Source organism: Octodon degus, unplaced genomic scaffold (genome assembly GCF_000260255.1).
Source record: "Octodon degus isolate 3935 unplaced genomic scaffold, OctDeg1.0 scaffold00044, whole genome shotgun sequence".
Taxonomy (NCBI): domain Eukaryota; kingdom Metazoa; phylum Chordata; class Mammalia; order Rodentia; family Octodontidae; genus Octodon; species Octodon degus.
Window position 1 is genome coordinate 8,159,760 of NW_004524620.1, and position 21,946 is coordinate 8,181,705.

At 39.9% G+C, this 21,946-nt stretch overlaps 1 protein-coding gene across 7 annotated transcripts in view; it reads right to left on the reverse strand.

Annotated features, from left to right (window-relative positions):
- Positions 1-21,946, reverse strand: part of Nfib (nuclear factor I B) — a 213,224-nt gene that overhangs the window by 20,946 nt on the left and 170,332 nt on the right. For 3 of the 7 annotated variants that reach the window (XM_004631712.3, XM_004631713.3, XM_012514858.2), the window contains 4 exons: positions 17,768-17,902; positions 15,281-15,465; positions 11,074-11,212; positions 7,942-8,024 (listed from right to left, as the gene is read on the reverse strand). In XM_004631712.3, coding sequence (XP_004631769.1) covers positions 7,942-8,024; positions 11,074-11,212; positions 15,281-15,465; positions 17,768-17,902 — 542 coding nt within the window. Of the gene's footprint in view, positions 1-7,941; positions 8,025-11,046; positions 11,213-15,280; positions 15,466-17,767; positions 17,903-21,946 lie in introns of all 7 variants that reach the window. The other 4 variants (XM_004631711.3, XM_023715839.1, XM_004631714.3 and 1 more) reach the window with 2 other exon arrangements.

Here is a 21,946-nt window from a genome sequence, read left to right on the forward strand (position 1 = left end):
GACAGGAGAGGGAGGGAGGAGAGGGAGGGAAGGGAAGAGGGAGGAGGTTGAGAGGGGAAGAGCAGAGGGAGGGAGAGGGCAGGGGCAAGAGGGGAGAAGGGGAGGGTCAGAGGGAAGGAGAGAGAAAGGAGGCAGGGAGAGGGAGGGGAGGCACAGGCAGAGGAGGCAGGGATGAAGGGGGAGAGGGAAAAAGAGGATGAGGGGGACAGAGAGGAATCAATTTACTTAAATCAAGAGATAGGAGAAGGAGAGGGGGAGGGGAGGGAAAGTAAGAAGAATCAAGCTGCGTTGTGGACTCCTGCCAACCCTGCAGTAAGTCTAACGCTCATGTGCTGCAAACATGTACTGATACAAATTTTAAAAATTAGGGGCCGGGGAGATGGCTCAGTGGAATATGCACTTCCCTGGCAAGCACAAGGGCCTGAGTTCAATCCCCGGTTCCACCAAAAAAAAAAGTAAGTGCAAGATCCTGAGTTCAATCCCTGGTACTACCAAAAAAATATAAAAAAATTAAAACAAAAAAAAAAAAAACTAGGGATGTGTTCAGTGCCTTGTGACTGTGACTCAGCACTCCTAACTGAAAACAAGTCTACATTACTATTTAAGCAAGAGTTAAATAATAGATGATCTTTTTTTTTTCTTTTTTGAGTTTAGGATATTGATTCTTCAGCTTCTGCCATAATTCATCACAGTTTCATTTTCCAATTTTTATTTACAGTTAAATTTTAAAATTTTGTTTTGAGACAGGATCCTGCTACGTAGTTCAGGCTGGTCCCAAACTCTCTGCAGTCTTCCTGCCTCAGCCTCCTGAGTGCTAGGATTACAAATGTTCACAAGCACACCCAGTTTAAAAAACTTTGTGATAAATACATGCCTTTTGTTTACATGTTCTTAAATGTAAAGCACTAATGGCACTCTAAATTTTCCAAGAATTTTTTCCTTAAAAAATAGGAAGTCAGGGCTAGCCAAATAGCTTAGCAGACTAAAGCGCCTGCTTAGACAGCCACAGGGACTGGGGTTAGAGCCCTTGTGTGCTGTGCCCGCCCTCACCAGCACTTGCCCAGACCATGCTTAAGACTGGGCGTGGTGGTATGTGCCTGTGATCACTGCGCTTGGGAGGCTGAAACAGGAGGATTACTATGAGCCCAATCTGCGCAGTGAGACCCAGTAGTCCCTGTACTGAAATACATTTTTTTAAAAAAATAGGTCATATTCCATAATAAACAAATTTAAAAAACAGCAAGCACAAATTCGCTGAGACAGTGAAAATCGTTCAGTTTGCATGTTGGAGCAAATTGTCTTTTTTTTTGGCGGAACCAGGGATTGAACTCAGGACTGCTTCTTCTACTGAGCTATCTCCCCAGCCCCTGCAAATCGTATTTTTGTAACACACACTGTAAACCTGTATGGCTCATATGCAAATCTTTATGAAAATGTCCGTTTATGGACATCTTCTGAGGAGTAAGCCCATGGGCACCCTTCCACTCAATCTCACTCCCATCCCTCTTATGTTGAGATAGGGTCTGGCTATATTACCCAAGCTGGGCTTGAATGTGGAATCTGCCTGCCTCAGCCTCTAGCATGTCTGAGATTATAGGCAGGAGACACCACTCCAGACTTCGTATACATCACTTTAATTCATTCATTCATATGTACCTATTAATATGAAATTAGACTGACTTGAAAACTAAGGTAAGAAATGTGCTAAAATAATGATGCTGGCTTTCAGAAGTTGAGGAAACAGAATGCTCCCAAAAAGTTATCAGTAAAGAGATGAGGCGACATAGGCCAAAGTACTAACAAAGCAGTGGAAGGGATGTCTACACGGCACTTGTTCTTTGGGTGGATCTCAAATGAGATGGCACCAGCCACACAAGACGGGGGCCATCTGGTTTCCCACCAAAATATGCACAAGGAGAAATCTCCAAGATACTGCAACTCAAATAATCATGTCAGTAGCTTGCCGCCATAAGGAATCAATAGTCAATATTGCTTGTGGTTTCGGAATAAGAGTTTGTTTATTCACATTAGAGCCTTTGATTGTTATTAACGGGCTTTTGTTAAATACACAGCAATCAGCTTTGGGACGAAGGTAAGCAAAATGCCCTGCTTGGCTGGATCGCACACAGGCTGGTCCGCTGGCAGCCCCTCCTGCGGACACAGCTCTTCACTGACCCAGTACAGAGAGCCGCCAACACAACCAAATTCACTTTTTCAGTGGTGTTGTTTTTTTTTTTTTTTAAAGTCTACAACCACTTTCAGGGGAATATTTTGAAAGGGATATTGCATGTTCTCTTGAGTTTCTTCATTTCTCTACACAACTCAAGAAAACAGATTAGTGGAGGGATGAAGGTTCTCTTGTGGAGGTAAAAAGATTAAGAACTCAAAATTCATACTTCCCTTCTAGGCTTAGGAAGATTTATTTTATCTTATTGTTATTATTAATCACCTGCTATGGAGCAAACAGAGCGGCCTCTGCTGAATGATACCTTATTGAACAAGTGAAATGGTGAGAGGAAACTACTTAAAAAAAGAAAAAGTGCCTCCTGGTACCTTAAAGCTACCTGAAACGTCAAATTCTGAAACGAGTACAACTTGATTTATAAAATGAAGTCCCTAGCATGTAATTTGTAACAAATGAAATTGCAAGAATGCTGGAGCCCGGCAAGCCAACTTCATTTTCCTCTCCAAGCTAAGCTTCCAGGGCCACGAGGCCGAGGCCTGCCCAGGCTGGGGCGCCCCGTTCCTGCCAGCCTCCCGACGTCCTCCCAGCTCTCACCTGCCATGCACATCTGCTTGCCTTGTGCCTTTGCCCTGCTTCAAGTATGGCCCAGAACAGCGACGGTTAAGTTAGCTGCAATTACCACCTTCCAACTTCCCCTACTTCCCTGATTCAACCTAGACCTCTTAAAGTTCAGGCTTGGTAGAAGAAGTTCTTCCCCTGGTGATTTTGTTGATTACAATTTAAGGCTACGCTAAATTTAATTATATTTTTACATCAACTGCAACAGCTTATCTGGATATTAGCCTTTGATAACTACAAAAGATAAATGAACCAATGAATGATAAAAGAAGACAATGGAGGTTTTTTTTTAAAGTTTATGAACCAGCCAAAAAGCTAAACATTTACATAGCTATTATTTTGACTGAAACTTCCTTCAAGTGTGTTTCCTTCCTAGTTAGCCTATGTGAAAAGTGACCTCTTATCCATTTACATACCTACCTAGAAGTCATGTGAGAGGGCTTTTACGTCAAGCTGTCAATCATGATAACAGATACAATAAGAACGGCTCAAGTGTTGATAGCCTGCTTCCTCACTTTACTGAAAAGTTTTGTTGATAGTCCACTTGTGTTCCTTTAACTGCCTGCCTCTAATAAATGACTACCTTTCCAGTGGTTTTAATGGACCAAGCTCTCACTTTGCCATTTGCCAGGACAGATACTCTAAGAGGATTCTAACTCATACTTTAGTTTTTTAAAAATACTAGTTATCTTAAAAAGGCTACTTTGTAGCATAACAAAAATTTTGAGTGTAAAGAAAAGCACTTTCAAATTCTAGCTTTGGATTACACCAAAAATGGTGTTGACAATATTTAAGTTATGAACTGAACTAGCCTAGCAACTGCACTTGAAATAACAGCACTGCACAGCCACACAGCCTCGAGACGCAGCATGCTGAAGCGCAGGCACCGACAGATGCCATGCGGCTGGGAGGCGTGAGGCATGGGCCCGCGGGCTGCGCCTTTCTTCAGGTGCTCCAGGACAAGGGAGCAGACGCAGTCAGGGGCTGTCGCTGGGAGGCCGTGAAGACAGCTGTATTTCTTACAAACTAGAACATACTTTAGAGGAGGCACGAGTGACCTGCTTCTCAGTCTACCCAAAATCTCAAATCACATCACAAATCAATGTGCATTTCATTGGCTGGATGGTGATCTTTACTTCTAAACAGAAGTTTCTTAAATGCAAGCTTTTGTTTCCTACTTGCAACAAGTTCCTAAAATATGTTGTATTAATGTGGTTAATAGCAAGGATTATGACTTTAATATGACTTTACTCTCAACTATAATGATAATGCTCAATTCAACTAGAATTTCACATACTATTAAACTATAATAGTGGAAAAAATAAAAAGGCCTTAAATTAGCAAATTTCTTATGCAGTTGGCCAGATAAAAAAAATGAGTGCCAATTTATGTATGTTGTTTGACTTTATCCATTTATTCTAAAATCATTAGGCTGGATTATAAAGCAACTTCAGGAATTTCTGAGCAATATCCAACATTCTGCTAATACTTTCCATTTTCTCAAGAAGATAAAACTCGGGAAATGTGGTTTCTTTGCTGCTGATGCTGAAGAATGTGCACAGTGTGTCCATGGAGGATGAAATAGGGGAAGAAACACTGCTAGACTTCTACAAATGAAAGTGGGAGAAGACAACTTCCACATTTTTGAAATCCAAGCCATTTAAAGGCCTTTCTCCATAGAGACCTGCAGAGCTCAATTTGCCAAAGCAGCACCCGTGTCATTTTTAAGCCACCGCACCATTCCAAACAGAGAAGACAAAGAAGAATGTCACTAATTGGAGTTCTGATTTAAAAAAATTTCCCCCCATGCCATTAATTGCGCTAGTAATTTACTCAAAGAGTGGCCAGCTCTAGAGCTTCAACTATGTTCAAGACCATGTTGTGATAATAGTTATGCATATTCAAGATCATGTTAAGTGACAATAATTATGAAGTTCTAATCAGTTGGCATGAGTTGATTACTAGTGGGAGGGGCTATTTTAATAATTTTGGCAGATTATTAACTCACTGGCATGATCTTTTTCAAATATTTTACATAATTATTTAATGAAAGACTGAATTGATATCATATCTGCAATGATAGGTAAAATTCCGGCAGCAGAAAAACTATTTCAAGGTCATTAACAGCCAAAAATAATTGGCAATAACTATTATAAAATGATCACATAAATTTATAATTATTAATAACAACTGTACGTACACACTCATGAGTATAAAAGCATGTGCTTTTACTATTATATTTGTCAATCTGAAGGTATCACTCTTATAGGTATGGTACAGGGTTCATTTTGATGTAGCAATATTCTCTCTCTCAATTAAAGAATACCAGTACACTTGTGTGTTAGAAATGAGTATATTGAAAGCTCTATTCCTGTGTCATTTTGTGGAAAGATCACTTATAAGGTAGTAAAAATTATTCAATAATTTTAAATTTATTGCTAACTCTAATTTATGTAAGTTATATTAAAGTTATTTTCTAAAGGAAAAAACTGCACTCAACAATGCACATCAATACTTTTCATAACCTAAAAGGATAAATCTTTATAAAGCAACCACCATGAACTGAAAAATGTACCTGGTGACAATATTTATTCTTAAGGGGTCATGTATATTAAAGGTTATGGGGAATGCTTAAAAGAACTCTCTCAGGCTAAAACCATTGCCTTTCTAATTTTAAATTTCTCCTAGCTAATATAAAAATGATTGATTGCCTTTATTTCATGTACCCCTTGATTTTCCCTTTCATTCATCACTGAGTGCTTTAAACCAAATGCATTTAGAACCTGCCGCTAGAAGAGTGGTCTCTTTTAAATCTTTGTAAAGTAATGAAAGGACACAGTAAATCAATCTCATTTCTGCTGTAGGAAAGAATAACCTTTACTAAAGTCATTTAAACTATTTCTGTCTCTCTATTCCTAGATAGTAAGCAAAAAAACTTTTCTTTCAAAATTTGAAAAGATAAAAATAAGTTTTTAATTGAAGCCTTAATTTAGTCATATTTATAAACATAATATATGCATTGATGTTTATCTTCTACATGCTTAAAACTTGGGAGTTCATTATGAATTTGGCCTACTAGGCTTCTTCAAGTACAATGGCATATATTCATCAAGCAGAAGACAAGTGGCCTATTTTTATGGTATTTAAAGATTTTCAACTATGGAGCATCTATGGTTTTTCTCTTCCAAGGATCAGTATACATCATGTATTCCATAAATAGTAACTACATCTGACTGAACAAAATGTATTCATAACGTAAGTGGGCCTTCACTCGGCACTGTCCTCCTAAGTAACAAGCAGCCGTCTTTGATGGAGAAAAATGTATAGATCGAGAAGCCATATGTATTTTTTTCACTTAAAACAGGTCAAGATCACTCACTACATTGACTTATTTCAGTGTGCTTTTCATTTATATGTATACATGTAAAGACAGAAGTGTTATATTAATGAATTTTTGTGATCATTATTATTTAAGGCCCCAACATTATCATAAGTGATTTACAAAATTAAAGATGTTATAGATTAGGCCAGGTAAAGAAAACACTGCTTCTAAACATATATGGTTAGTTATGATATTCTAAATATGTTTGGGGCTAAAGGCTTAAATAATGGAGGCCAATTTTGGTGAATTAAAAATTAACTAGAAATTAAGGATATATGATAAAAATAATGCAAATCCCATGACAAAAATATTTCTGAAAATATGTGCAATGATTTTGTAAAAGAACAAGTTTCTAAACCTATAAATCCTGCACATGTTTAAAAAAACACAATGAACACACATTTGTCAAATACCACCATATTATAGTAATTATAACACATTTCATATTACAGCAATTTTAGAGGTGAAAAAAAGCAACATTCCAGAGAATTATGTTGAAAGGCAATGGTTGGCAAAACCACTAATTATTATTTGGTATTTTCATAACTGTATACAGATGTTTTCAGTTAGTTCTCACTCTTTTGTTTTGCTTTGCTTTTTTTAAACCTGGCAAAACGTCAAGTATCCTGAATAAGCTATCATCTTTATGATATTCTCTGAACTCTGCATGTGGTGACCTTTAATGTATACAGCCTACCACCTTGGCCTGCAAAGGGGAAGGCCCCACGGACTCCACGTGAGCACAGGGAGGCACAAAGGGGCTGGCCTGGCCCAGACCACGACAGTGGGCCTAAGTACCCGCCAGGCGTGCAACACGCACAACATGTGTGTTAACTTCTGTGATAACTTGTGAGTGAAGATCAAGTTAGTTAATACCATCTCTTTCTTGTTACAGACAACTCTCCCCTATGTAATATTTTATATGCTATTAATTGCAAACTGCTCTGCTGTCAAGTCTTGAGAGCAATAAGCACACACATCATAAAATATGTTTAAATTCTAAAGTATTCAGAATTCTTTTTTTGTTATTCTATAACTAGAATCAAGGGATTTCTATATTGGTATGGTCCATGCTTTTGACTGTGGCTAATTTATTTATAAACTACCATTAATCCTGGCTGTATATTTTCACAGTTTGGGTAAACACTTCATTTGCATTAAATTTACAGCATTAATGAGATGTGAAATTTAAAATGCTACTTGAAACATAAATGATGTAAGAAAGCAGAACTGAAAAAAAGTGTTTTATCACATTTGAAATCACTAAACCAATTTAAACCTATTAAAATAGGAATGATGCATCGCCTGAGATTTTAGCTGAGATTTTAGCTTCATAACTCATCTTTCTGGCCTCAACTACAAAGTGAAGAGTACAACATCTGGAAAATATGAACTTGCTCAAAAACACAAACGTCCTGCGTCTACTCTAACTGGCTTTTAAACTGGTTCTCAATATTCGCCTTCAGAGCTATCCACTGGTAAGTTCTCAATAGCCACCGACTAGGGGGACCGCGACAGCGTCCGTGTATGCTATCAACATAACGCTGCCGAGATGCAAGAGACTGGGAGCCAGCTTGAGAAGCTGCGCAGAGACGAGCAACGAAGGATAAATGAGAAAAAATGTGGAGAACCAGACAGTCAATTTCGGCCTCAGAAGCCCCTCGAGCCCCCTTTCGAATCCAGATCTGAGCGGCAGCATGGAGAAAGCGCCGAAGCGAAGCGTGGCTGCACCGTGACACCTGGGAAGTGTGCCCACCTGTTGCTGATGGAGGAAGGATGGGTCTCTTGGGCTTAGTCCCACATATCGACTGGCTTGAGGTGTGCCTGAGGCTGTGTAGGCTGATTAAGGAAGAACAAAAACAAAGATAAAAATTGTGAACTATCAGAATGAACACCCTGTCCTTGAATAAGAAACCCAGAGAAGTGGGATTTTCAACCGAAAAAAGTGTCTCCATTTCTCTTCTCTCTTGTTCCATTTATCACCAAGTAACAGAAAAGAAATGGCGCTGAGTTCGCATCCCTGACTGGTCCCCTGCAGATGTCTATCTAGCACCTCACACGCGTCCTCGGGGGTAGGGCTCTCCCTTCTGCGCTCCCGCCAGACCTGCAGGCCAACAGACTGCTGCGCAGCGCAGCCTCCTCCTCGTGTAGCTCTTCTCCTAGATACTAGGGGTCTAACAATGCAATGATGAATGGGGTCTGTTTTTCTAAATGTAAAAGCCAGCTGAAAGACTGTCGGGGAAAAATGACAGCTCTGACATGATTTAAGCAGACAAGCTTGATGAATGAGATGAAAGTCTTCCTGAAGAGAAAATCTAGTTTTACTATTCCGAAGGACAAGCCTATTTTACTGAATAAGCTCAGTATTTTATAATGCAAAAATGCCCTCACATTTGATAGAAGTGATTTTGTAAAAATTCTCTGTGTCTATAAGTATAAAAAATGAGTTTCTTGGGATTGACCGGAAGCGTCAGTGACACCTCTACGTACTTGGTCAGGAGGCAGTAAGCTCACAGGGCACAAAGGCCGCTGACGCTGTTGTCCTTTATGACACTGCAGTACTCATCTGCATGCACTTTCTGCACAGGTGGCTTTGGTATAAAGTGAATTTTCCACAGAATCATTACTTTTATTCCTGAAGACTTTTGCTTCTTTACAAGGAAAGGACTAATGTATTTTCCTAGCACCAAGCAATTCCAAGCAAAAGAACTAAGTTTTTACCATATACTGAATTTATAAGCTTGAAGGTACTCATCTGGCTTAAAACTATCAGATTAATGAGAAATTCAGGCCTGGATTTTAAAAAGTTTGGTGTTTAAAAATCAGCACATTAGTTAAGCCATGTTCATTTAAAGGACAGCAGAATTTGATCATTAGGGACTTTTTAGGTCAGCTGATAAGAATATACTTGTTAAAGAAGCCCACACTCCATCTCTGTATTATGTCCAAATAAAGGGCCATGCAGGAGCAGCACCTGCAGCTGTAGCCCCCGTTCCAGGCCCCTCCAGAGCTTTAGAGCCAACCTTGTGCACTGGGTGCTGCAAAGCCCGCAGAGAGCTCCAAGTCTGTGCCCTTCTTTCTATTCAGCTATGAAAGGAAGATTCCTGGGCCTCTCTGTTTTAACTTTACTATCAGTTCAATGACCAGGTTCTCATTATCAGTGGTGCTTAAGGAGCTGGCATTGTAGTCTGTTTATAGCAAAGGACAAACCACTCAGTCTGTTTACACAGGAGTAGAAAATGGACTGCTGCAGTCATCCTTATGCAACTAAGATACTCCTTCTGAGTATTTCGTAACTTTACTAGTCAAATCAGATCCCTTCTGAACAACTTGTATGTAAGTATAAAAACAGTTCATTAACAAACAGGCTGAAGGCACTCATGTAAGTAAGCCCGATCCTGCACTGAATTGTACAATATTAAGGTCACCACACTAGTAGGCAGAACAAGTTTTTAGAACTTGGTTTTGATCATTTCTTGGAATAGTCTTCCATTACTTTCTAAAATTTTATTTTCTATGCTTCTATGTAAGCTGATGAATTTGTTTGCTCAAAGATGCCATAGTATTCACTTTGCCTATCTGTATGCTACTGTTTCAGTGACTATGATGCATGCAGTGAACTGTGAGAACTTTTGCTTTTCTCCAGGCCTTGTACATCTATGCATTCAAGGAAACGCCTGCTCCTGTTGCAAGTGTCTGCTGACAAACCAACCACTAAGCACAGCGTTAATGATTACTGATGGATATTACAGGCCTCTCTGGATGTAGTTTATGGGGATTGAGAATTTTGAGAAATGCTAAATATTCACTGTATTATCAGTGAATCAATCAAAGCATTGTCTGTTTTTCTTGTAGAGCTTCTTCCTAGTCTTTCTTAAATCATCCAAAAATCTCTCCAATGGCCGAGAAAGAGGAAGCCAGTGGAGTCCTGATCTTGTACTTTTATATGGCATTTCCAGAGCATAGTGATTTCCTTGCTCTAGGAAAGAAAAAAAAGGCTAAATTTAAGAACACGTGTATAATTGCGGGTGTGCGTGGTAAGTCCTCCAAAGGAGAATTTACCTATTTTACTTTGCCATTCTGTATGCCAGCTCCAGTTCTAGGAAGCTTGTAGTCTGGGTAAAGCTAACCAAAAATTTATTCCTTGCCTATTTCTGAGTATTCCATATGAAACAGCAAAGGAATCATCCAGCTTACTGGTATGTGCCAGGCAAGTTCACTAACTAAACCTCTGACATTTATGTTATGGCCATGCCAATAAGCATAGGTCTGATGTACCATGATGGGCAACAGAATCAAAAGGTTTAAAGAAAAAAAGCTGCAGACGATGAAAGTGCAAGCAGCTTGCGTGTGCCTAACTCTAAGCTTTGTAGTGTTCTTGCTTCCATCTAGCATCAGGCAACTGCTTCTAGCAAGGGCACAACCTACGGCAAGGTAAAAGTGCGATTACCTCACAGAGGCACTGATTCGGGTGGGGGGGGGCTTGATTTCCATGGGAACGGTCCAATAAGTAACAATTATGTAATCTCTCTTTTGATGATATGAAAACCTTGTATACTACATTGCTATTCAGTGCAATTTCAATGTATACCTTGAACAAGCAGGCATGAGTTACTATTTTCGTTATAGCTATTTACTGAAACAAACATGCTTCTCCCTTTTCAAAGAAGATGCACTGACATAAATTTGATAAGAGAGAGCACATGACAGCAAGGTCATATACATGCCTGCCAGCTCCACGTAAATGAGAAATCTCCATCCGGTAGGTAGCTGGAAAGTGGCCATGGTTTCCTTCCACCTTGGATCAGATATCCAATGATGCCTTTGATGGACATTTCTCATTTCCTACCCAAATACTTACTGGTTGCTGTAGGTGAAGCTGCCTCACCTTCAGTGGATGTAGTGATGGGTTTAGTATCTGTCATGGCCAGGGTCACAGGTCGCACTGCACTGGGATGGGGAGAGGGGGCCAAGACCGGAGTGAAATGGCCAGGCACTTTCCCTACCACTTGACCACTGCTGTTAGGCTACAAAACAAAAACAGAATGCCAGGTGAAACAATCCAAAAGACACGCATCTTGTTCCACAACTCCCCTTGGCACACGTGGCCACGTAGGTCCTGCATACTTTGTGTCACCACCACACAGACCTTGTCCAGGCTGAGTTGAAGGCCAGCCAATGGTTAGTAGTAATAAAAAGCAACAGTATTTAGAAGAAGTTTTTCCTCTTCAAAAGCACTTTGCATAGATTATTTAGTGTTTACAACAACCCCAGGCGCCAAGGAAACTTGATCCCTTCATTCAGTAAGCCAGAAAACTCAAGTGAAGATGTACACGCTTAGTTCAAGATAAGACAGACTTCCTTACAGGGCAATCTACAGCTGCCACCTGGCAGGTCCTCAGTCTCTGCGCTTCATTATCTAGGCGGAGTCAGTGTGGCTTTAAAAAACTTTCCTCCTAAAGGATGGCATTACTGACACAAGAGACACAAAAATGTCTAGGAGAGGAAACATATCCAACTCTAGTTTCTACCATCACCAGTCAAGGCCAATTCTTCTGCACACAAGGACTACAGCTTTCTCGTACATACACCTCAGGCACACACACAAGGCCATTCGGACACTAGCGCCTCCCCTCAGTCTTTAATGATTCCCTAACATAAGCAGATAAATGAGATTTAAAGCACCTAAGCTTTCAGATGCACACAATGACAAAATACACTGAGGAGAACCAGGGGACAACCAAATGTACATTTTTTTGAGAAATTCTTTCATTGTTGTGCATGGAGAGTTAAAACATTCTATTGCTGATATCTGTGGGAATTAACCGAGAAAATTTCCTGCGCTTTAGCAGAAAAGATGTTTTTATCTGAATTTTAGCCACGTGGTGGAATAACAGTGTCTTCACTGAGGGGATAAAATCCTAAGGGTGCACTGTGGAAATCTAGACAGAGAATGCTAATGAGGGGGTGGGGGAGGGAAAGAGAGGGAGGGAGGGAGGGAGGGAGGGAGAGGGGGAGGGAGGGAGACTGGGAATTGAACTCAAAACCTCATGCTTGCCAGGCAGGCGCTGTGCCACTGAGCTAAATCCCCAGCTGGAGAATGGTATTTTTTTTTTATTATATTCATGTTGTGATTCTCTAGTGGACATAAAAATTTGCTAGGAAGCACACCACAAATGTACAGCCTTTATAACCTCAACTATTAAAGACAGAGCAATGAAGGAGAATATCTAAATGCCTGTACATAAATCAGAAGTAGACATTTCTTGGGGGGGGGGGGAGAGAGCGACATTTAAACACTGTCTTAAGAGGCATGAACGTGGTCTTTGGTTGGGTTCCTGAGAGCCCATTTTCTAAAGAAAATGCACTTCTTGGATATCTTGACTATTCAACATGGGTAATTTTAGGCATTTACTTTTATGTCAGGAAAATTGACGAGCTTTTCTCTATGGAAACCTATGGGAGAGTTACATCTTTAAACTAATTTTATTCAAAATACTCCCATTGAATAGCAAGGCTGTCTCACTATAATTGGTGCAGCAGTAATGCAATTAATCCCCAAACTGCTGTGGGGTTGGGGGGAGAAGGCATCTCAGTTGCTTAACAATCAAAATGAGGGCTGCACTGGAGGAGGCTGCGAAGCAGCAGCTGCCTGGAGGTGAACGGTACTCATTTTTTCCATTTCTAGCACAGAAAAGGTGAGTATCAAGAGTTCTATTTTGAAATGCAGATTAACTGGTTTCAAGTTGGAGGAAAGCATGAAAGCTGATATAATGTTCCTAAAACAATACTTCTACAGTTTACCATAAAGACCTATTTTCATTTCAAGGGGGAAATAACTGTGTTTCTAAAACAAACCACCAAATTTGGGTTATTTGAACTTTGCACATGACTGTTTCGTATATTTTATTGGAGTACAAAGAAGACTCATTTTATCATTGAAGGTACACTCAATATTGAAAGTGTTTATAGATAGTGGTCACCAAAACAGTTTGATAGCACCAATCTGGAACAGGAACAGAATGGCAATAAACTGAAGGAAATGTCATCATAAAATATGGTATTACTCCACTAGTGTGCAAACTGTGTACTAAAATTGAACCAACATGAACCAACAGACGAGTCTCCCATTTAAAAGTAATAAAAGGGACAAAGAGACAATTTCCAAACCAATGCAGAAAATTTTTCTGGATCAGTGTCAGAAACCGGGATGGTTACACCTCTTCTGTTTTCCACTAGTTAAACAGGTGAAGCTAAGCTATAAAGCCTCTATCTTTGAAGACTGCTAATAGATGGACTTTCATACTGTAGACAGGGAAAGAAGAGTCTTATCTGGAGAAGAATCTAAACAGCATTATGAAAGGATTATCCTACTTAGTACACTACTCTTATTATACAAAATCCTGAGAGGATTTTTTGTGCCCATCTTTTAATTGAGATGAGAGGAAGATGCTGCTGCTCTTAAAAGCTGGATCTTTCTTTACCTTGAAGATGCAGGGAAATCCTGAGAACAATATATAAATGTGAGGAAAACCATATAGGCAGATTATCACCTAATATTGCCCTCTTATAAAGAAATTGAAATATACGTAAGACAAGCACTGAATAATTAAAGAAATGCATAACACTAAGGGCCTGATTTTAATTTACATAATTTTTCCCCTAACAGTGTCTAATTAAGACATCAGCTTAAAAAAAAAAAAATCCAATGGAACTCTAAGATTTTCCACACTGAATTAACGTTAAGGACTTTTAATGGATGTCTTAATTAGACTTTGTTATTCATGGAAATTCTACACAAATTAAAATCAGACCTTGTGTGCACTGCTTCCAGCTGAGTCTAGCAAAATGCTCCACGGAGCCGAGACTCCTGAGTCCGTGGGCTGACAACAAACTTCATTTCTACGCTGGTCGACTAAGCGCCTGGTCTCTCTCTTAGTTGTCATTAATGATACAGTCATTACTCTATCTGTATAACTTCTTCTGAAATACAAATAGCATGTTTACCTTTGAAATTCTCTATTTACTTTAGTGCATTAGTCGGGGGAGCTAAAGGCAAAGCTACAGCACAACTCAAAGGAGCTGGACACAGCCGTTATTCCAAAAAAATATTCAAAGAGAAGCATTTTCTCTTATTCTAAATTAACATTTAGCGTGGATCATTTTGCTTCATTTAACAGATTAAGACTAAAAAGTTTCTTTCTCTGTTAATTAAGTATGATATCTATATAGTATTTGGTCTAATTTTAGTAACTCAGCAGAGGTAATGATGAATACTGCAGACCTGCCCCCGCGGAAGAAGTGGACAGGAGTTTTGCAGGGAGCAGCAGGCCGAAGCCCGGATCTCCAGGCATCCGGGGGTACTGCAGGTCCTGGCAGACCCTGCCCCTGCATGAGGCTACTACCTGATTGTGGAGCACCTTGCACATCACACTCCTACGAAGTGACCTCTCCAAGGAATGAACCACATGTCTAAGGAATGCTAAATACACACGAATCGCTATGCTTATACAATGTGTCCACAAAACCACTGCATGTTTTTTTCTTTTTTTTAAAAAAAAAGACACTTAGTAATGTCACTCATTATTAAATATAAGTCATGTCTCTACAAAGAATATTCAAGTAGCTATCAAACACTAAAGATGTTTACATTACCAAAGCTTATTTTAATACCTAATAACTGGTCTATAAATACAAGCATTAGTTCTTTTGTGCATGTTTATTTTAGCACATACCTTGCTCCTGACTGAAATAAGCATTCTGATCCTATGTCAGACCAGGTATTGCAGGGGTGTGAACTCCAGCTCAGTTTTTTTGGCAATGAATATTCTGCATAGACTTTCCCTTCAGTCAATAAAAATCCAAAAGCATTAAACCAAAAACATCTTCATAAATGTACCCTTTTATGACAACACACTTCCTACCTGTCATTCAGCCACCTTTACATAAAAACGTCCTGAATCACCAAGAAGCCTCCTGGGAATGGACTGCGAGGCTCCATGTCACGCCAGACGCACTGCCGGACCCGCGCCATGTCCCAGGGCTACACCTGTCCCATCTCCCTTGTACCCAGATCTTGTTTTCTCTTTTTTTACCTGGCTGGTCTGCGGACTGGATGGGTCATAAGAAGGTACATAGTTCTTCAGAGTATCCTGAGGGTTCAGGTGCGGAGGATATCTGATTGTTGGATGAGAAAAGTAGCTCGACGGGGCTGGAGGAAGGATAGCTTGTGTGGGGAATGGCAGCGGTGAGGGTGGGGGTGGAGTTCGAGTTGAGATGACTGCAAAACATAGAAAACAAAGGCCCACTCAGCCACTGATATGCTCACTGCTTTGCTCCAAGCCCACAGAGCAGTTTCACTATCAAATAGGTAGCCAGCTGGCTTGTCCCACAATTTAACAAAGCTCTCCAAATAAATTATCCTCTACCATTCTCAGTGCCATCTTGCTAAAAACGGAGAGAGAAGCCCACTCTTGGGAGGGAATCCTCTTGTTTCTAGACTCATGATTAACTGAAAAAGTCAGTCTATCTTTCATAGTTATCTCCCATCAAAACAAATTCTCTAATTCCAAGGTCTCAGTCTTCTTAAGTCCAGACCAAGTCACTACATGAATGGGGGAGCAGGAGACCCACAGACCTACTAAATTCTAAAATTCAAAATAGAAGCGCAATCCAGTTTCAAATAAATCATCTCCCTATGTATCCCAAGTAGACACTGTTCACAAACTGGTAAGTAATATACAAAGGCCTCATACTATGAATAATTACCTGATCATTATAAAAGTATTTATGACTGACCACTGAAACACCGGACTTGGGAACATTTTATCATAATGAAGATAATCCTGTCAAAACTATTTATCTTACAGTTAATTTTCTTTCTACTCTCTGACTATATGTAGCTTCAAAGATACTAAGATAAAACTATGACTAAAGCCACAGAAATTTAAATTACTTTCTTGTAAGTATGCATATTGTTATCCTCAAATCATACTTTTAATTTCTAGAAGGAATAACTATATAAAATATACACAATGTGGATAATGTTTAATTCTAATGTTTTCCAACAGTATGATCACAATTACTAATTTAGTTTTATAAACAGAATGGTTTAGTGTGAAAGATGGGAAACAGCGCACTTACATGCCTATTCCCCTAGAAGGCTGAGGGAAACGGCTAAGTACAATTCAGGAGAATGTAACAGTAAAATTAGATGTCAGCTTCCTTTTAATATTTCAATCAAATCAAAAGAAACTACAATGTTTTATGGAAAATTTATCAAATAATATAAAAAGAATTTTTTCACCATGACTTACGAATAAAAATCATCTGGGATCACTACCTCCAACTTCTACAATTTTGTAGAAAAGAAACCTAGAAGCTATTAAAGGAATATTGATTTAGTTTGCCTAAAGAAAATTTTTAGGATACATACAAAATTACATATGTGCGTAATTGAATAAATACAACTTTGCAGCCTCGACTGTGTTTCCTAATGGCCCAACACGCTGCTGCTCAGGATTCCCTGGATTGTGTTTATAATCCAGATGCCTGGGCCTCCCCACAGTAACACTGGGCAACGACCAGTGGGAGCGAGGCACCGGACCGCGCAGTTTAGATCAGTATCTTGGGCTGGGAAGATAGCTCAGTGGCATAAGTGCATGCCTAGCAAGCACAAGGTCCTGAGTTCGAGCTCCAGTATCAAAAAAAAGAAAAAAAAAGATTAATCAGTATCTCATGTACTTTTTCCATATCCTCAAATTTGGTCATCTCTATCAAGTACATTTCAGAGAATAAGTGCACATTTCCAAAAATAAAATTTCTTATCATGAAGAACTACTTTAATTATATCCAATTCAAAGTATAATTTGATCCCTGGTTCTGCAAAAACAAACAAACAAACAAACAAACAAAAAAAAAAGTATAATTTGAGGAAATACAATTAAGTAAAAAATGGCATCTTTTTTAAAGACTTACTGTTAATTGTTGACTAAAGTATAAAACACTGGATACAATTTCCCATTTAAATTAATACATTAGATACAAATCAAGTGTAATCCCTCAAAAGATTTGTGCATAAAAATAGTTGCCCCAGAAAAGTATCTCTTTTATTTCTGTTTAATTTCAGTTCCAAGTAAGTAATGATTTATATGCAGAAAATACTATCAACAGAAATATATGTTAATGCCTTTGGAAAAATTTTAAACTAAGCAATACACTTGAAACTTCACCTTTCTCTTAGAATACAGAATTATGACCAATCTGGAAATTAGTTATAAGAACTATATATTCTTTTCTTTTTCCTGAGTATAACGTTTTCAATAAGATTATTCAACAAGATTTGTATTATAATCTATCCAATGAAGAGAATTTAAAAATATATGTACAGATATTACAAAATCACACAACTCTGAAAATATTTTCTCATAAACAGATGAACAAACCCATTTTTATTGGGTTGTGACCCTCCCACTTTGGGCTAGGAAGAAAGGCAGCACCGTCACAGTCAGCAGCTCCTGCTCCCTCCCTCCGGGCCTGGCCCTGCCCAGAGGACAAGGCTCCTCCCCATGTAAAGCGCTCACCACTGTGTGCGACTCCAGGAATCCCGGGGTGGTGGTGCTGTGGGAAAGTGCTCAGTCGTGGGGAAGAGTCCTGCGGAGATGTGGAGCTGAACAATGGCTTTTCAGGCTTCTTCATAGCAGTTGGAGAAGACATATCTGCAAAGAAAGAGGACACATTTCAAGCCACATGGCCTTCTTCCATGCTGAAGGAGGGCCAGGCCAGCCTAACAGTGGATCTCAGTTTTCAACCCTTTACTGTGCTGTTTGGGCTCTTTTACAAAATCCATAGTGTGAGTCAAAGATCCAGCTAGGCAGGAAGTTTAAAACACCTAACAGAAATGTTCTCCGCTGAAGTTAACCAAAATCTTCATCAAAAGTACTCAGAATTATTCATATTACTTAAAGAGCTTTTAAGTTCTGAGAATCCAAGGGTCACATTTCCTTTAGCGCCGTGGCCTCCATAAAGGTTATCTGTATACCATCATTTCCTTCTTTCCTTTAGATGATTCTGGGTTGTCTTTCAACTGATGACATGTTGAAAACAAACAGAAGGTAACCTGTTAGGTATGTGAAAAACAACCTTTGAGGATGCTGGTAAATATGTTATGTACTTCTTTTATGGAAAACTTACTGACTTGCTTAGCCAAAAAATATTCTGTTCATTCTACAAATATTTACTGGGTTCCTTTATGTGACAGATAAAGTGAAGTTGTTAAGAAAAATAAAAAGTAACTGCTGCCCTTGGGATGCTCATTGTCACTGAAAAAGAAAATCAAAACAAGAAAATAGTTGCCAACAACTGAGGAGTATGCAGACTCCACCATGGACGGGGATGACAGACAACTACCTGGAGGAACAGTGATGTCTAGGGATAAGCAAGACCCATGCAATGACAGATCACAGACTTTCTGTCCCCTGAATGCCAGACGGGGCAGATGTCACAGATGGGTGAACAATGGTAACCATTACAGGTCAGAACACTCTCTCTATAAACACTGAGGGGGCCAGCCAAATAGCTCAGCAGATGAAAGCACCTGCAAGCAGGCTCAGGGGCCCCGGGTTCGCTCCCCAGGCAGGCCATCCTGGCCCTGCCCCCGGGGCACACTGAGATGGCAGTTGAGACTGGGCATGGTGGTGCACACCTGTAATCCCAGCACTTGGGAGGCTGTAAACAGTCACATCACTATGAGTCTGACCTAGTAGTAAAACCCTGAGCACCCTGTGGACTCTTCCCTAAAACACACACACACACACACACACACACACACACACACACCAAAAAAACCCAAAAAACCCTACATTGAGGATGGGCTATCTCCAATGGATTCAGAAAGTAGAGAGAGTCACTTAAGAAGCTATATTATTAATATATTCATTCTATTAATATATATCAAGGGTCTGCTTCACACCAGATACTGCAGTAGTTTTCAGGGAGAAAATAGTGAAATGGGTTCACTTTCTATAAAGCATAGAAGTTGGTGAGGCACTAGGAAGCAGCAGTTATAGAAGAGTGAAAAATGTGGCATAGAAGGAAAAGCACCTGAGGGATTCACCCATCCATCCACCCATCCATCCATCCCTCCATCCTTCCTCTAAACAATATTCCCAAAAGATAGATCGAGATATTGAGGTAAGCATCAAGACACAGCAAATGCAAAGGATAATTAAACAAAATACAGGGCCGGCCAAATAGCTCAGCAGATTAAAGCACCTGCAAGCAGGTGTAGGGGACGGGGGTTCCACTCCAGGCCTCCCGTGTTGGCCCGGCATCCGGGGCACGCTGAAACGGCAACTGAGACTGGGGACAGTGGCGCGCACCTGTAATCCCAGCTCTTGGGAGGCTGTAAAGAGGTGGATCACTACGAGTCTGATCTAGTAGTGAGACCCTGAACACTCCGTAGACCCTTCCCTCAAATAAAAAAAAAAATACAATGAATTATTCACATGGAAGGTAGCCAGGTTAGGTAACTAAGAAACCCCACCATGCAGTGAGTCCGAACAGGGCTTTCAGCACGAAATTCTGGCCGGCAAGAGTAGAGGCCTGTTCAGCAGCCTGAGTAATGCTCATTTTGATGGCAGCTTGTAAGTTTACAGTACAAGTTCTCTAGCAATGAGAAGAGCTGTAAAATTTCATTTTCTTCTCCAAGCTTTAAGTATGTCTGCAGTGGTCAGAGCAGCGATGGCGCCCCACCACCCAGAGCCCGTCTCATCCGGCTCATGCCCGTCCACCTCCCCATCTCCATGTTACTCCGCAGGCAACCCCAGGTAGCAGACTTCGCCTCTCAGTATTCCAATCTGAATCTTTTAAAGAAATCTTTATTATGTTAAATAAAATACCAAGCCTTAACCATATATTTAAATACGTGCAATTTGCGTTTTAATTAGAAATGTTATTTGAAGTGAGAAAAATACCTCTTAGTGCTATTAATATGAGAAATTAGCTATCATGTATTTACCTTTTGAAAATTTACTGAGTTTCGCTAGAGGCCTCGGGTAAAGCCAAGCACATGTGCTGGCCAGCTGGCACTTAGAGCACACACGTGCCAGCGAGACAGCCGACCTCACAGGATGCAGCGGAGCACAGACGCACCTGTGGCCACCGGCCACCACCGCCACTGACCCCCCGGGGGCTTTCAGAGGCCAAGATCCCTTTCCTTCTACTTTCTCAAAGTGAAAAATATAAAGAAATTCCTTGTAAAAGCTATAATTCAGCTACTGCTAAAGAAAAAAATTTTCAAACCAACATTTAAAAATAGACAAAAGAAGCTCATTTCGGAGCCTTGGAGATAGCACAGTGGTCTAAGCGCCTGCTTAGCAAGCATAAGGACCAGGTTCGATCCCCAGCACTGCATGCAGTGTAAACTGTATAGAGACACACTGTACCAAACAAATAAATTCAAATTTAAAAAATTAAAATTCAGGGAATGTTACAGAGTCTTTAAAAGAATGTTTGAAAATCTGTAACATATATATTGCTGTATGTTACCATGATTCTTTGTTTCTGCTATCTGCTTTTATTTTTACCCTTCAAAATAAAATAAAATATTTTTAAAAGCTCATTTCAAGGCTGGCCAAATAGCTCAGCAGATTGGCGCAGGGGCCAGGGGCCCAATCCCCAGGCCTGCGATGCCGGCCCACCCCCGGGACACACTGAGACAGCAACTGAGACTGGGTGTGGTGGCACGCGACTGTAATCCCAGCTCTTGGGAAGCTGTAAACAGGCAGATCACTAGGAATCCGATCTAGTAGTAATACCCTGAACACCCTGTAGACCCTTCCCTAAAATACAGAAAAATAAATAAAAAGCTTATTTAAGCTAAATGTTATCTCAAATGTCAAAATATAATAATTTTACTTATGAGTATGTGACACTAAAAAACAACAATACAAATACACAGTGTTAGGGCCAGCCAGACAGCTCAGCTATCTGTGTATCTGTATTATTATACAATGAATCTGTGTAAGTCAGCTTCTAAAACTCTTTAGTATAAACAACAAAGCATAATATACACAATTTTAAAAATGAAATGCACTCAGGGCTTGGGAAGCAGGACAGTGTCATCCTGGTTATATCATTTCTAAAGAAAATCAAGGCAGCACAACACTGTGTAGGAACGTTCATTTCACCCAGCACAAATTTACATGAATCACTTTTTGTAAAGGCCACATACATCTAAGATGTTTTACAGATGGTCAAGAATAGAAGCAACTATATAATTTTTAAATTCTCTAAGCCACAGTGGCTTACACTAGTTGGCTTCACTGAATAAGTAATTATTCTAGATCCATGTCTCTTCTCGCTTGCTTCCAGGCATGTATCTAATGATAACAGTGTCATCTGCTTCAGATCATGTTGTGTGACAGAGGCCACCTCAGCAGAAATGGAGTAACTTTTTATTTACTGTTCAAGGTGGAAAGGGGCTCACAAATTACCTCTTCTTAAACAATGAAAATTATTTAGGACAGTAAAAATAGGATAGGAAGACCCACCTGCCAAAAGGAAAAGGATTTGCTTTACAAAAGATAAACAATGGTGTGTCTAAGTGCCTTGTTTTAGGGTCCCAGCTCGTGGAAGAGGCTGATGGGAAAGCGAGAGCGGCCGTGCGGGACGTGCGGCACAGCCAGAGCCTCTCCCTCACGACAACTCTTCCTAAACAGGAATCACCAGGTCAGAACTCAATGGAAAACGCAAAGAAAACT